This window comes from Acinonyx jubatus, chromosome B3 (genome assembly GCF_027475565.1).
Source record: "Acinonyx jubatus isolate Ajub_Pintada_27869175 chromosome B3, VMU_Ajub_asm_v1.0, whole genome shotgun sequence".
NCBI lineage: Eukaryota > Metazoa > Chordata > Mammalia > Carnivora > Felidae > Acinonyx > Acinonyx jubatus.
In genome coordinates this window covers 139,357,511-139,373,910 of record NC_069386.1, presented here as the reverse complement: position 1 = coordinate 139,373,910, position 16,400 = coordinate 139,357,511, and the positions used below count along the sequence as shown (strand labels likewise).

The following is a 16,400-nucleotide window of genomic DNA, read 5'->3' as shown; positions in this document are numbered from 1 at the left end:
GGACTTTGGTGGCTACGACCCGAGGAAGGACAGCGGATGTCCACACTGGGTGGACCACACCTCCTGGGCCTGTGACCTTGGGCAGGCCATCTAGCCTCCCAGGGGTCGTGGGAAGGACGAGGCTGTGCTGTGCTGCAAGGCCCTGGCACCAACAGGCCTCACGATACTTCCCAGGCCTGTCCGCTGCCTGAGGTGAAAACAGACACTTCCTTACAGCTCAGGACACAGCCCACAGCCCCCAATACATGTAGCCTGAGACACACAGACGTGGACACTGAGACCCACACGGGAGAGACGGATACACGGTGACAGAGAGACCACAGAAACACAGAGATCGATGGAGGGAGAGACACAAGTGGGCACCCGTGTGCACCACTCCCGTGCATCTCTGGGAGCTGCTTTCCCACACCCAGCGGCTCCCACCCCGCCCAGGCCCCCTAAGCTGAAGGCCACCTGGGAGGCCTTGGATAAGCCTCCCAGACTCCCAGCCAGGAGAGAAGCTCAGGGGCCCGTCCAGACGCACTCGGTGTCCCTAGGGTGAGGGCGTGGGCAGCCCCTGGGTCCTTTGAGCAACACCCTCACTTCTGGGTGGAGGCCGAGGAGCCACTGTCACTTGGGGTGAGGCGTGGGGCTGCCGGGGATGCCCTGGCCTCCTCCTCAGGCTCCAGGGCTCACAGCAGGGGGGAGGCCCCCAGGGAGAGTGAGGTCCCGCCCCTCGGGGCCGGGGTTACAGTACAGTGGGCTCAGGGCCGACTGCAGTGGGCGCTCAGTGGTGAGCTGGTGGCATCGTCAGTGTCATTGTGGCTAATACCTTGGACTCCTCCTCACCTGGGGTCCCAGGCCACGCAAGGGGCTTGGATAAGAGCTCTCCCTGTGGGCTAGGGTTAGAAGAGCCCCACCAGAGTTGCTGTCGTCATCCCCCACGGCCCCCCAAAACTGAGACCGGCAGAGAAGCTGGGCCCAGAGAGAGGGAGCAGGGAGGGGAGGCTCGTCCTTTGCCCTTGCCTGCCCAGCACTGACCCAGGGACCCTCCACATCCCACCTTGGGGGCCAGGCTCCTGCACGGAAGGCCCCAGTGCCCCCCACGCCCCTCCTGGCCTGTCTTGAGGCGCATGGAGCCTCTTCCGGGGTAGGCCTGGGACTTGGGCATGGCAGGGTGGGGGTTGCTGTTGAGCCTTGCCTAAGGCAGGGGGTTCTGGGGTGCCCCCTCAGGGACCTGCAGACTCGCCCCTAGCTACTCAGGCTGCCTCCTGCTGGTGGTGACCACTCTTCCTCGCTGGCCCTCGGTCTGGCCCGCTGGCAGGGACTACCCAAGGTAGGCAACATCCAGAGGGTGACCACAGGTTTCCCCAAGCAAGGAGGAAGTTCAAGGGGGACGTGTTCTGGGAGGCACAAATGTTTCCAAAGCTCCAGGCCAAGGAAGGGCCTTCACTCCATCTGTACCCACCCAGCCCTGATTCAGAGAAATGGCCCTCCAGTAGCAAGTCTTCCCCACTTGCCAGAAATACCCCTAGTGTCTGCCCCCTCCCCCTAGGGCTATTTATAGACTTGCAGACAGAGATGCCCAAGGCTGTCTGGAGCCCAGGGGTGAGGTCTGGGCAGACATGTGGATTTAGGTCATCCACCCCAGGGGGGTGAGAACCGCCTTTGCGTCACACACTCATCAGGAAGCCTGCTTAGGATGCGGGATTCTTGCCCCAGAGGAAAACAACACCCCTGCAGAGGGGCTGAAATGTGGGAAGAGCCGCTGGCTTGAGCCCCCTCTTGCCCCTGCCCTGAGGTCCCCCTCCAGGTGGCCATCCTCCCTGTCGCTGATCACCCAGGAAATACACACATACACTGTTTCTGGGGTCCACCGGGGCTGGACCTACCAAACCCTGGACCAGTATAAAGGACACCACACCCGATTAACCTGCCCAGGTGGGTGGCTAATTGTGGCCCTCCGCCCACTCACGTCGGCTGCCCCTGAGGCCCAGCAGGGTCACTAGGTGACTCCAGAGCCAGACTCCTGTCCTCAGGTGCAGAGCAGAGAAGAAAACCTCCCACCTCCCACAGCTGGGACAGCTTCTCACCCCCAGCCCAAGTTCTCGAGGCTCCCAAGGCCGACCCCCAGCGAAGGCCGGGCCACAAGCCACCCCGAGGACCCCTCATCACCAGCCTCCAGGGCCCCGGGGCAGAGGACACTGGAGGTGGCTTCGGTTCAGCCAAGAGCGTGTTCAGTGTTACAGCAGCTCAGCCCTGAGGAGTCAGGAGGCATCCCCCAGCCCTCCCAGGCGGGAGGCAGCCCCCTGCACCCCTGCCCGTCCTCCTAGTGCGCTTCCCCGCCACTGGGCTTTTCTTGCCAAAGCTGCCCCCTCCGGGCCGGCCGGCGTCCCACCGCAGACTCAGCCCACCGCCAGGAGAGGTGAGGGGGAACCACTCAGCGATCGCGGCACTGCGGGATAGCCCCCCTAACGTCCCCCCCGCCCGGCTGTCGTGCCTCGCCGTGCCTCGGTGGCCCCACCTGTGACACGGGGATGGCGACGCCCACCTGCCCCCCTCCACTCGAAGGCTCAGAGGACGCTCCAAACCACGAGCGCCTGGGCCCGCCGGGGTTTGCGCCCTCCCGGCCCGACCCCGCCCCCAGGAGGCCGGGCTTGCCTAGCCGCGGCCCCGCCCCCTCCGGGCCTCGGGTTCCCCCGCGGGACCGGGCGGGCAGGCACCGCCCACTCGGCCACCCGCAGGAGCGCCGGCCGGAGCGCTGCGCCGGGGCGCCACCGTGTGGCCCTTCTGGGAACTGCACTGCCCAGCCTCCCAGGAAAGCCCTTCCTTCCCTAGAGGTTACCGCGATCAAGATTCCCACGCCAGTGACAATCACTGCGGGCGGGTCTGCAACACTGTCGCGACAGGCTCTATGCTAAGTACGATCTATACAGAATGTTCTTAATTTTCCCATCAATCTTAGGATGTGGGTCCTATCATCCGTCCTTCCTTACAGATGGGGAAATTGAGGCCCAAGCCCCCCCCCCCCAACAGTGACAGGTCAGGTAGGACCTGACCCGAGGAGGTCTGGCTGCAGGGGCTTGGTTCCAATTCGACCCATCTTGCCTGAGTCCCAGGGGTTGACACCATCCCTGTGCACACTGGAGTCTTCCAGGGGACGTAAGAGAAGTTTGGGGGTCCCAACCCATAGGCAGATCCAGCTGGCCCAAGTGACTCATCTAGGCAGCCAGGCCTGAGAGCCACCTTCTCTCTCATGAAAAGCCCATTTTATGGAGGAGGAAGTGGCTCAGGAAGGTCAGGATGGGCGCACTAACCCACAGGCAACGACAGCAGAGCAGAGCTGGGGGGGTCCAGGCTCTTCCCACTCACCTCAGGCCTCCTGCCCTGGGTTTCCAGTGCTCGGAGGCCAGCCCAGGCCTTTGGTGACAGGGCTTGTTGAGCAGGTGGAAGTCAGGTTTGAGTCCTGACTCCACTATGGCCCTGCTGTGTGTCGTGACCTTGACTTTCTCATCTGTGAAATGGGCCATACTCAAGAGGATTTGAAGAAATGACCATGTGAAGACTCAGGCTCAGCAGTGGATAAGTAGCTGCTAAGTCAGATGATGGTGAAGGCAGCTGGAAGTTTCCAGAGGGAGCTGACCCCTCCAGACCCCTCCAGGCAATGCCAGGTCATGCCCCTGGAATGCTAAGCCTTGGTAGCCTCTGGGCCTTCTAGATGGACAGCGGAGGAGGTTCTGTCCTGTGGGGGCCAGGCCCAGCCACGGCAGGAAGTGCAGGGCATGGAGTAGGGGGTGCTGGTGGAGACTGGGGGGCTGGTGGGGGTGCCTAGGGGCTGTGGGGCTGCTGTGGGGCTATTGGAGAGCTCCAGGGGGGGCTGGTGAGCCTCAAAGAGAAGCTGCAGAGGGTGGGGGGTAGTGGTCCAGGCAGGGCAGGTCCCTGGGAGCAGTACAAGGCTGAAGGCCCAGGGACGAGGCAAGAGGAAACAGCGGCATTTGGGGGGCTGTGGGAGGGAGCTGGGCAGAGACCATCAAGGGGCGGGTTTGGCCACACAGCTGGAGGCAGAGCCCAGGCACACAGGTTCTGAGAGCCACGGGACATTCTGAGCCCCCTCCCCAGCCCAGACATGGGACTGGAAAGGGGAGGGAGGGTGGGAGTGTAGTTCGATCGAGGTCCCCCACCCAGTGCTCGGTTTGGGCAGAGAGCTAGGGGAGCGGGACTCTCACTCTACAAGGAACCTGCGGCCACAGAGGCATCCTGGAGGCTGGGCGCTCTGCCCAGAGGCTCAGGACAGACTGCAGACGCCAGTTCCCTTGACCCACCTGGGCTGGGGAGAGGAACGGGCTCAGTATCCCCACCTCCCTGAGCCTGTCACTTCCTCCCCTGAGCCTCAGCTTCCTCTTCTGCTAAATCGGAAGGTCCCTCAGCTCCAGACTGCTCAAGGACTGAGGAGGAGCTGAGGCAAAGCGAGGGCTGGCCCAACTCCATTCCATTCCCCTCCTGCTATGGAAAGCGGACCTTTCCAGGGCATTTGCCCCAGGCAGTGGGCATAGGCGTGTTGTTTTCTCTGCAGGAAGACAGGCTCCCAAGTACTGAGGGAGAAACTCAGAGGGTCCTTTTCCTTGGATGGGCCCAGAGGACATGGCTGGCCCAGTACCTATTGCCCTTGGCCACCTCTAGGCCCCGGGGGAGGAAAGAAGGGCACCTTCACCCACCTACCACTGTCGGGGTTCCCCAGTCTCACCTCCTGGGGCTGGGCCCACAGGCCTCCTCCGACCAGGTCGGGAGGGGAAGCATTGTGCCAGAAGGTGCAGAGGAAGCCAGCAGGGGTGAGGCCGGGCGTCTAGGTCCACCAAGCAGTCCCCAAGAGAGGTCCCGGAGGCTCTGGCCTGTGTGGGAGGCCCTCTGGGGGCCCCAGCACCCTTGTTGGGAGTAGACTAGACCACACGGGCCCCAGGGCCCCGACCCTGTCAGATCGAGCTCTCTCAAAACCCCGTCTGTAATCCCAACCTCACACCACACCCAGGAACATGGCCTTGCACATAACACAGGGAACTGGCTTCTACTAACATAGAGCCCTCCTGGTAACCTGGGCGGCCTTCTCCCGAGACGGCACCATCTGGGCACCTTCAAGGGAAGCTTCCGGAGCTGCACTAGCCCTTAGACCAGCCTCGATATTGCTCTCATTTTACAGATGAGCAAACTGAGGCCAGAGCGCTCTGGCCCGGTCCGGCCATTCATTCATGCAGTCAACACATATTTATTTGAGCATCGGCTCTGTGCCAGGCCAGGGCGGCTCGGAGACGAATCATACACAGACCTGGCCCACGAGGCACTCACAGCCTGGCAGGGCAGCTGGTCACATCAAAGGACACTCACAATACAGTGTGGTCAGTGTGGTGTTAGAGGTAGCACAGGTGACCAAGGGAGCACAGAGGAGGGGCCCCTGGCCCCACCGGGGGTGGCAGGGAGGGCTTCCTGGAAGAGGTGACACCTGAAGAGGGTTTTAGGAAGTGAGCAAGAGTTAGGGTGTGTGGCAGGGGGAGTGGCCTGTGCAGGGAGGTGGGGGTAAGAGATAGCACATCTGGGGCGCAGCTGGAAGTTAGGTTCAGGGGCGGGGGGGGGGGGGGGCGGTCCAGGAAGGGCGTGGAGTTAGCACTGGACCGGGAGCTTAAGGGGGAGGGGGGAGGGGGGAGGAGGAAAGCAGGTGGTGATTGGCAGGGGGGCCCGCTGGGAGCCAGCATGGAGGGTGCCCCTGAGGAAGGGGACAGGAGAACAGGGTGGATGGCAGCGGGGTTGCAGAGGAGTGTGGGTGCGGCCCTTGCCAGAGGAGTCCCATCCACCCCAGGCCCGCTCAGCAGGGTGGCGGGGGTGCGGGCTGCCAGCCCCGGGGCCGCAGAGTGCACAGCACAGGGTCGAGCGGCTTGAGCGTGGCCTGCTCCTGCAGCCCGTATCGCTGTCCAGGCACCAGCCGGAACTCGAGCCTCTGCAGCAGCTTGGCCATGACCACCTTCACCTCCATCTGCGTGCAGAGGTGGGGAGGGGCGGGAGGCAGGCGGCCAGAAGGCAGCCGGTGGGCGGGGCCCCGGCTGGCCCGGCCCTCCCCCACCCCGGCGCCCCGCCCCCGGTCCCCGAGCCAGGCTCTGCCAGGCCTCCTGGCCCCAGGGTGAGACCCCACCCAGCCCTGGCCTCCTACCTGAGCAAACTGCTGTCCGATGCAGGAGCGGGGGCCCAGAGAGAAGGGGAAGTAGGTGAACCTCGGCCTGCGGGGAGAGGGCTGTCAGGAGGAGGCGGCCCCATGACAGTCCTGCCCCGGCGGGTGACAAACCCATCCCTTGCAGATGCATGGCTTGGGGCCACGACTGGATTTTGCACCCACTGAACACATCCAGGGCTGGCTCTGTCACTCTGCGTCAGCATTTTGTCATTTTATCCTCCTCTGGCGCTTTCCAGAAGGAGCTGTTATTATCCCCAGTTCACAGCTGGAGGGACTGAGGCTCGGAGAGCCAAAGCAACACCCCCACCCCCACCCCCACCCCGGCTTCTCTGCCACTTCTATACTTGGCCCGTCACACGTCCAGTTCTGGGCAGAGGCTGGGTCTGGATGCAGGTGGTCGGTCCCTGGGGCCTGGCTCCCCTCCCCCGCGCCACGTCCCACTGTAGTTTAAGGCATTTGCCCCCAACGCAGCCTTCAGGGGGAGCCATCAGTGTTCCCATTTCTCAGGACCATCAAGGCAGGGGGAGGTGCAGCCCCTGGCCTGAGTCCCAGAGCTTCCCAATATAAGGGACTGGTTATAAGTCTGGGTGTTAAAACCAGTCCGAGCTGGGCTCCAACCCCAGCTCTGTTGCAACTGACTGTGCCTCTTTGGGCAAGTTACCTTACCTCTCTGAGCTGTGATTTCCTCCCCACAAAAGGGGGCGGAGTGGGGATGGCAACTTCCTCACAGTGATCTGGAAGGCCATGTGGGCTCAGGGGTCATAGGCGGTCCAGCCCGCAGGTCACTGGGACCATCCTTCTCCCACCAGGCCTCCACTCGCACACAGCTTGCAGAGGGACTTACTTCGGTGCTTTGGGGCTGAAGCGATCGGGGTTGAAAGTCAGTGGGTCCTCAAAGTATGTGTCCATACGCCCCATGACGTAGGTGCTGAACTGCAGGGGGAGGGACTGCTTGTCTCTGGTTCCAAGGATAGGCACCCTCACACCTCCCGGATCCACTGTGGTCACCCAACGGGGCGACCAGGAGCAGAGTGGCCCCCCTCTACTCCACCCACCCATCTGGGCCACTGTGGGATTCCACTGGCCCCTGGCAAGTGTCTAAGACAAGGGAAGGGACAGCCCAGTGTGCCCACAAGGACCAGCTGGGTGTGTATCTCATCCTATGCTTGGTCCCGTGCTACAGGGGGCCTACAGTTATCCCTATTTTACAGATGGGAAAGCTGAGGCTCAGAGAGAGGTTCGTGGCTTGCCTGAAGTCACTGGGCAAGTAAGTGGCAAAACAGATTCAAACTCAGGTCTGCTTCGAGAGCATCTTCCTCAAGATCTCTAAAAGCTGTCATTCAAAGTTCCTTTTCAGCACAAGGTTGTTTCTGCGGCGGGGTTGGGGGGGGGGAAGAGGGGGGAGGGAAAGGAGCTGCAGGCCCCACTGGCCTTACGATACGCGCCAAGTTGCCTCCCGGCTGAGGGCAGTGATCTGTGACCCTGGCCTCTGTGGGCCATACGTGCCCCCTATAACTGGTGCCCTGGGTGCCGACCTCGGTCTCATTACTCCTGCACCAAAGAGTTCCCTGGGCCCACTCTGCCGCTGGTTCTCTGGGCTGAGAGTATAGGGCAGCCAGAGCGGAGGAAGGGCCCAGAACCGTGGGAGCATAATAAGGTGGAGAGGTGTCCGAGGTCAGCAAAGGGCACCTACTGTGTGCCAGGGATATTTACCAGACGTGTGATGACCATTGTTCTCCAACTCGTCTCAGTGAACTGTGACTCAGGTATCATCACCCCAGCTTATGAGGAGGGCACTGAGGCCCAGAGGTGAGCCAGCCTGCCAGAGCGGGGTGGGATTGGAGCTGGGATCTGCCCACTCAAGGCCCACATGGCTATCCGCCTGCTCAGCCAGATATAAAGGCATTCTAAACCACCACCTGGGTCATTCAGGCAGGTGGTATGGGTGCTGGGGTGTTAGGAAAAAAAAAAAAAGAGCAGATACACAGAATAAAGACCCACACATCATGAAGCTTTGATACGTGCTGGAGAAGGCATGGCCGAGCCCTGGGAAAGCCAGGGCTTCGAGGGGGGAGAGGGCTGCCCAATAGATAGAACCAGAACATGTTTTCCTCTGTAAAAGTAAAAATCAGGTCTTGGGGAAGGCTGAATTTTGTCCCTCTAAAATCCTTATCTTAAAGTCTTAGCCACAGAATGTGACTGTATTTGAAGATAGTCTCTTTAAAGTGACAATCGGGGCACCTGGAAGGCTCAGTGGGTTAAGCATCCGACTTCGGCTCAGGCCATGATCTCATGTTTCATGAGGTCGAGCCCTGCGGCTGGCTCTGTGCTGACAGCTCAGAGCCTGGAGTCTGCTTCAGATTCTCTGTGTGTGTGTGTGTGTGTCTCTCTCAAAAAAAAAAAAAAAAAAAAAATTTTAACTTAAAAAAAAAATAAAAAAGTGGCAAGTTATAATGAAGTCATTGGGGTGGACCCTACTCCAGGATGACTGGTGTCCTTATGAGAAGAGGAGATTAGGACACAGACATGCACAGAGGAGATACCCTGTGAGGACAGGCAAGAAGACGGCCATCTACAAGCCAAGGAGAGGGGCCTCAGGAGAAATCAGCCTTGCAGACACCTTGATCTTGGACTCCCAGCCTCCAGAACTGTGAGACAGTACATTTCCACTGCGAAGTGCCCCCTTCTGTGGTGCTTTGTAATAGCAGCCCCAGCAAACGAATACAGATCCCTACCTCACGCTATACACAAATTCAGTTCCACGTAGATAGGGACTTAACTTGAAAAAGAAAATTGTGATATTGCCAGAAGATGATGTAAGTGACTATGCTGAGCTCATGATGGGGTGGGGGTGGGGTTCCCTAAGACAAAACAAGAGAACAGACCCCTGAAATATTAAGAACTTTGGATCATGAAAAACACTTTAACAAAGAGAGGCCACAAGTCTAAAGATGACATTTGCAACACGCATACCTGACAAAGGATTAATATATGAATTTTTACAGAGATGGGGGCACCGGGGAGACTCAGCCGGTTAAGCGTCCGACTTCGGCTCAGGTCACGATCTCATGATTCATGAGTTTGAGCCCCGCATCAGGCTCCGTGCTGACAGCTTGGAGCCTGGAGCCTGCTTTGGATTCTATGTCTCCCTCTCCATTTCTCTGCCCCTCCCCCACTTGCACTGTCTCTCTCAGAAATAGATAAACATTAAAAAAATTTGTTTAAATGAACTTTTACAGAGAGCTCTGCACAGCGTTGGGATAACAGTGTCGCAAGCCTCACTAGTAACCAGGAAACTGCAAATCAAGACCACAGGGAAACACCTTCCTTGGGCTTATTTGATTGGCAAAACCAAGAAGCCAGACCACAGTCGGCGTTGGGGAGGATAAGGAACAGAGCTAGTGGGCGTCTGGGTTGGCATGGGTGTTCCGGAAACCACTTTGGCCCTAGTTTACCGAGTCGAACGTTGAGATGCCCCACAACCCAGCCCTCCCGCCCCCGTGTGCACAGTGCGTCCGCCACACGGGCAGGAGTGGCAGCCGTGGTGCTCGGGAGAGCAGGGAATCGGGCAGCCCCCAGAGATGCCTGCTGACCCAGAATGGATAACGGGGTGGCAGTCTACACACGGCAGAGAAGTGAGGGCCCGCCGTCCCAAAGCAATCCCAGGACATATTATCGTGTGGATGGACACGTGTCCACACACACACACACACACACACACGGAAAGGCGAGAGGTTAGTAAGCACAAAATTCAGGACAGTGGTTGCTTCCGGAGGGAAGCAGGATAGTGACACAGTTCTAGTTTGGGGGTGGGTTTCTGAGAGGTCATGGTGCATGAAGGGACACCTGATGAGGGAACAAATGAGTGAGCGTGTAAACGGCCAGTAAAGGAGAGGCGGGGGGGGAATAGTCACCCTCCGTGGGGGGAGGCGGGAGAGGGGTCAGCTGTGAAACGGGGCACTGCCTGCCGGCTGTGTGACCTCAGGAAAGTGACCCAACCTCTCTGAGCCTCAGCACCCTCAGAGGTACACAGGGCGCCTCCCTTCCAGAATCGCCTGCTGTAACCTCACACTGGACAGGGTGAAAAGGAAGAAAGTCCTCACGCGGTTACGGTGAAGCTCATGACAGATCCCAGTGGCGACAACGGGGCCACGGATGTCCCGACCTCAGGGCTTGGCCACCCCGGGGGAGGGCAGAGAGGGCCCGTACGCACCAGGAGCGGGGTGTTGCCGGGGACTCGGACCCCGTCGATCAAGGTCTCCTCCTCCAGCAGGCGAAAGGTGCCCCATGCTGGCGGGTACAGCCTCAGCGACTCTTTGAGAACCTACAGGAGCCACGTGGGGAGACGAGGAGAGACGTCAGAGACCCCACAGAACGTGCCGGCGACGTGCCCCAGACCCACCCTTGCTCCCGCTCTCAGTGCTGACTGCGCACCCACGTCCAGGACTGGGTCCCAGACCCCCTGCAAAGTTAGCCTCATGTTCTTGTCCAACCCCTGCTGTCGCGGAAGGAGGCACTGAGGCCCCAAAGGAGAAGGAGGTTCCGGGCTCTGGCCGAACTACAGCACCAGAGCCCGGTCCCGCCCCAGCGACTCTGATGTCATTGGTCTGGGGCAGGTGCTCACGGGAATGATTTTCAGTCTGCAGGGACGTTCTCACGGGCGGTGAAGTTAGAGAACACCCACGGGAAATGGTTCAGGGGGGCAGCAGGCCTGGCTTGACGAACCACCCACACGTGCCCAGAAGCTTCTCTCCTGCCCCCACACCTGGGACAGATACTGCAGCCTCCCCAGGTCGTCACAGTCAAGGTGCCTCTTAGAACCGATGACTTCGTCCACCTCGGCCTGCAGCCTGTCGGGTCAGACAAAGACAAGCTCGTCCCCAAGGAGCGACGCCCCTATTAGTCTTTAGAAGGAGGAAGGGAAGGAAGCACGAAGAGAGTGGCCCGGAGCTCCCCTCCCCCCCCCCCCAACCCTCCTCCCACGGCCCCCGGCTTCATCGTTGAAGACATCCGGGAACCATCACGTCCAAAGCAAGATGCCCAAGCAGCTGGGAATTCTGTTCCAGGGCCTTACAGTCTCCCCGCTCCCTGTTCGCCGCTCGGAACCGGCCGCAGGCAATAAATGCACAGAACAAGGTCTTTGCACAGAGAAGTGCATCGCAGCCTGGTTCACGGCAGCCGACAGCCGGAAACAGAATGAGCCTCGTGGGGACGCCGGCCGAGCGAGCCTTACGATGTGCGCGGTGAGGCTCGGACGCAGGCCCGAGAGTGGATTCGGACCACTTCACGCCCGTTTGGAAGGCTGTAATCCAGAGGCGGAAAGCCACAGGTGTTGGCAAGGATGTGCAGAAAGCATCGCCCTCGTGTCCCCTTGGTGGCAATGTAAAACGGTGTGCAGAAACCGAAATGGGGAATTAGCATGCGCTCCAGCAATTTCTCTGGAGGTCTATACGCCCCCACAGCGAAAGCAGGCTCTCACAGATACTCGCACACCCAAGTTCTCACAGATACTTGCACACCCAAGCTTGTGGCAGCGTTATTCACAGGAGTCAAAGGGTGGAAGCCACCCGAGCGACCCTCAACAGCCGCGTCGGGGAACAAAACGTGGGGCATCCAGACAATGGACCGCTATTCAGCCTTAAAAAGGAAGGAAGTTCTGACACCTGCTGGATGAACCTTGGAGACATTATGCTAAGTGACACAAGCCAGACGGAAAGGTCAATTACCGAATGATTCCAATTACATGAGGTCCCTCGAGGAGTTAAATCCGGAGAGACAGAGAGGAGTATGGCGGGGGGGGGGGGGGGGGGGGGTGTCCCCAGGGGTGGGGGGCTGGTGTTTCACAGGGACAGTTTCAGTTGGCAGTGATGGAAGGTTCTGGGATGGGGGTGGCGATGACTGCAGAGCAGTGTGAAGGTGCGTGACGCCACCGAACTGTGCGCTTAAAAATGGCCAGAAGAGAGATGCCCGGGTGGCTCAGTCGGTTCAGCGTCCGACTTCGGCTCAGGTCATGATCTCACGGTTTGTGAGCTCGAGCCCCGCGTCAGGCTCCGTGCGGACAGCTCGCGGCCTGGAGCCTGCTTCGGATCTGTCTCCCTCTCTCTCTGCCCCTTCCTACTTGCAGTCTCTTTCAAAAATAAACAATAAAAATAATTTCTTAAATGATCAGAATAGGGGCGCCTGGGTGACTCAGTCGGTTCAGCGTCTGACTCTTGATTTCGGCTCCCATCACGATCTCACGAACCGTCAGATCGAGCCCCGCGTTGGGCTCTGGGCTGACCATGTGGAACCTACTTGAGATTCTCCCTCCTTCTCTCTGCTCCTCCCTCTCTCTCTCAAAATAAATAAATAAACTTTGTTAAAAAATAAGATAAAAGGTGAGGGGACACATGACCTTACAAAAAATTATTGGGGTCGTCAGGCAAAAATGTTTTTAAAAAATGGTCAAAATGGCAAGTTTTGTGTGTGTGTGTGTGTGTGTGGACAATATAAAAACTAGACTGGACTGAGAGAAGAGGCGATATGATAAAATACGCGGTGGAATTCAGTAGTTGATCATGAACTGCCTCCCGGGGGTGGGGCCCTGTGGTGGAATTATTACTATATTATTATTATTATTATTTCAACGTTTTGGCTTTTTCCAAACTTTTGTAATGACCACCTTACTGTAATATATGTATTTAAAACCCCAATCAACTATTTTATATTCTGAAGCGACCGTTCACCTCCGCCCTTGTGCGCCGCTGATTAAGAAGGGTAATCAAGGCTCGCCCCCCATCCCGAGCTCCCACCCCCATGCCTGTTGGGGCTTTTCGAGTGCTTTCACTGTTTGTCTTCAAGGAAACCAGTGGCCCAGCTCAAATGCCATTTCCCAGGCACCCCTCCTCTGTCTCGGCAGCTGAGGACAAGCCCTCCTACAGCACTTAGTTGGACTTCTGCTGGGTCCTCAGTGCCGGCCAGGCGCTGAACGCAGCATGGGGAGGGAAAAAGAACCACGGTCCCTCGCTTCTAGTTTCATGACCGAAATAGACTCCAAGCATGTGGTCCCAGGAGGAAATGCGTTCACGAGCTGGGAGGAGCCTGGGAGGGGAAAACGCAGAATGGCTACTTTAGGGGCATGAGAAGGCTTCTGCGGGGGTGGACAGAGTTCTCCAGGAGAAAAGCAGGGAGAGGAGCGTCCAGAAGAGGGACTGGCATGTGCAAAGGGCCTGGGGTGAAGAGAAGCAGGACACATTGGAGGAGGCTCGGCCGTGGGGGGCCGGAGCAGGTTGTCTTCCAGGAACAAGACATCAGACAATCCCTTCACCAGCTTCAAGGGGAGTCACTATCCCCACCCCCCGAGCCTCCCCGCTCCATACCTTGCCAAGATCTCAGGCTGGCGAGACAGCTCCATCACCGTGAATGCCAGATGATTGGCAGAGGTCTCGTGGCCTGCGGGAAAGGAGAGTGGGGCTCCACACGGGACTGCGGGGCTGCTGCTGGCCCAGCCCACCCGCCTCTGAGCCCCTGAGCCCGTGGTGGCAGTTCAGGCCCTCACTTCTGCACCCTGCAGCTGAGCCGGGTATACAGAGATGAAGGAGACTGGCTGCCCCCGTCCGCGTCCCCTGTGCCAGCCAGTGTCATCCAATAAACAGCATTTGCGCGCACGCATCCGGATTTCACACTCTAAAAGCTCCTTCCTTCAACCATCCTTGAGCTTTGCCTGGCCTGGAGGGGTATTCATCCCATTTTGTAGAAGACAAAACTGAGGCTGAGAGTCGAGTCTCTTAGGCCACAGGATAGGACCTGGGGCTCAAGTCCAGCCCACAGCCGGTGTTGTCCCCAGGCGGTGGGTGCCACCCTTGAGGCCTGGAGAGGTTGTACTTGTAGCTTCGAGGAATAGAGCAGTGGGTGGCTTCCCCTGAGAGGGCAGGGGGTGTGCAGGAGCGGGAAGGCCACTTCTGAGTTCTGGCAGCATCCGGTCAAGTCCAAGCCCCCCGGCTGGCCCGGGAGGGGACCACCTGAGTTACGTGCATTTCCTCTGAAGGGGTAAGTGGTTTTACCAGGTGGCACCCACTGCCAGTCTAGGGGCCCGGGGCCTCCTGGGCTCGAGAGCAGGGCCTACACCTTTCAGTAAGTGGGTGCTGGGAAGTGAGGCTGCCTGCCGTCCCGCACTGCGCCCCACGGTGTCTGGATGCAAGGTGCGGGGGTGGGCCGTGAGGTTAGAGGGAGATCATTAAACCCTCATTGGAGCGCTGGAGGGAAGTCTGGGGAGCGGCTCCAGGCCCCCATTTTAGAGATGAGGAAACTGAGGCCCAGGCCACAGAGCCGGCCTGTGGAGAAGCCACATCCCAAGAGGAAGAGCTGGGTTCCTGGCTTGCAGGATGAGGCCAGCCATTGTCCGTTCAGCAAGCATTTTGGCAAGTGCAGGGAACAGTGCCCTGAAGTCCTGCTCCAACTCGGACATCGCTCTGGGGCTCCCGGGGTATCTGTGCCCACAGTGCTCCACACTGGGAGGGCCCTCTTCCACCCCCAATCCCCGCTCAGGACAGCCTTCCTCCTCTTTCATCTTGCAGGGGTGCATGCACCCGCCTCCGAAAATCCACTGGCCAGCAAAATCCCCAATTCATTCTGTCTGTCCACCTCCACCCTCAGACCATGAACTGTCCCTCGTCTTGTCCGCCCGCCTCTGTCTTTTGTGCCCAGCGTTCGTGCATTTGTTCACTCATTTCATCCACTCTGTACGCATCCGTGCTGCACTGGACGCCGGGAACACACAGGGAGCAGGGCATAACCCCTGGTTTACATCAAGCATGCAACCCGGTGAGGAAGATGAACCTTCTAGAATCTAGAACCTTCTAGAACCTTCTAGAATCTAGAACCTGTGAGTCCTGGGGGCAGAGAAGAGCTCTGGGCACCATGCAGAGCTCCGAACTGGGAGCCCGATGCAGTTGGGCAATCACTGAGGGCTTCCCGGAGGAGGAGGAGGCACTCAAGGGATCGCCGAAGGAGGAGTTTTCTAGATAAAGAAAGATGCTCAAGAAATAGCTCACGAACAAAGGAATGAAGTTGCTTGGGGTGTCTTTTTGCGCTGGTCTAATAAAGGCCTCTGCCCCACAAATTCTGAGCCGGATGGAGCCTTGAGTGCACACGGTCAACCTCTCCTGAGCCCCAAAAGGCAGTGTCACGACCTGTCACAGTTGCCGCCTGCGTTGCCAGGTCAGCGGCCGCCGAGGGGGCCTCCTGGACCTCCTTGAGCAGAGAGAGGCCTTCTGTTCCTCTACCCCAGCCCCTCCATTCTGCGGCAGAACTTTGCTGCTCAGACAGCCCGAGAAATCTCCCAGAGTCAGAGTTTAGGGGATGCCTGGTTCCCACCGTTTCTGCAAAGCCCTGAGCCCCCGGTCGCCACTGGAGCTACCAACCAGCAATGAAGAAGGTGACGAAGTTGTCCAGCAGGATCTCATCATCCTGGGCCCCCTCTTCAGCTGGAAGACAAGGAGGGTGTCAGGGTGACACTCACACCCCTCGCCCCTTTTCCCCATAGCTCAGCAGAGAACCAAATGTCCTTCTCCCCAGAAGCCAGACCTGGAGTCAGGGGTGATCAGTCACCCTGACGGGTGGCACCCTGATGCCCGGCCCTCCCAAGGTCCCCGCGGGCGCCCTCGAACCTTTGAGGATCTGTGTGAGGATGTCGGCGGGGACGTCCTCCCCCCGCTTCAGGGCCTCCCGGCGGCGCTGGACCCAGTCCTTGCCAACCTGGCGCAGGAAGCGAACGCTTTCCCGGATCTCTCGGAGTTTCTTCCACTTTCCTGGCATGAACTGAACGAGAGAGCTCCCGCTCAGGGCGCCAACCGAGCACGTGTGTCTCCCTCTCCCGCTCCCCCAGCTCCGAAACGACTTTAGAGACCCACAGCAACACTGGCAAGCCGGGAGGTGGGAAGATTGTGAGAAAATTCTAGAAAAGATAAAGCAGCCGAGGAGACTAGACCAAGGTGGCAGGCTGAGCCTGAGCATCGACTTCCCCTTCCTGCTCCAAATCCCTAGATAGGATGGGAAAGATGCCTTGAAAGATCCACATCGCACCGGAAAGTAACAAGGGACCCCTGAAGGGGGCAGGTGGCTAGGACCGCGTGGAAGGAGGAAGCCATGGCCAGAGGGAATCAACTGCTGAAAAAGATGGGGTGGCATCAGGGGGCTCCAAGCCCAGAGGCTGAAGTCCCAGAGA

General features: G+C 59.1%; 1 protein-coding gene across 2 annotated transcripts in view; it reads right to left on the bottom strand.

The window, feature by feature from the left end:
• Positions 1 to 5,223: 5,223 nt before the first annotated feature.
• The window catches only part of LOC106972183 (cholesterol 24-hydroxylase), a 32,754-nt gene continuing 21,577 nt past the window's right edge, over positions 5,224 to 16,400 (bottom strand). For both annotated transcript variants that reach the window (XM_027066597.2, XM_053224924.1), the window contains exons 8-15: positions 15,844 to 15,994; positions 15,598 to 15,660; positions 13,555 to 13,627; positions 10,962 to 11,046; positions 10,410 to 10,520; positions 7,041 to 7,129; positions 6,176 to 6,242; positions 5,224 to 6,001 (exon numbers count right to left, since the gene is read on the bottom strand). In XM_027066597.2, coding sequence (XP_026922398.1) covers positions 5,834 to 6,001; positions 6,176 to 6,242; positions 7,041 to 7,129; positions 10,410 to 10,520; positions 10,962 to 11,046; positions 13,555 to 13,627; positions 15,598 to 15,660; positions 15,844 to 15,994 — 807 coding nt within the window. In that variant the 3' untranslated portion in view covers positions 5,224 to 5,833. The remainder of the gene's footprint in view (positions 6,002 to 6,175; positions 6,243 to 7,040; positions 7,130 to 10,409; positions 10,521 to 10,961; positions 11,047 to 13,554; positions 13,628 to 15,597; positions 15,661 to 15,843; positions 15,995 to 16,400) is intronic.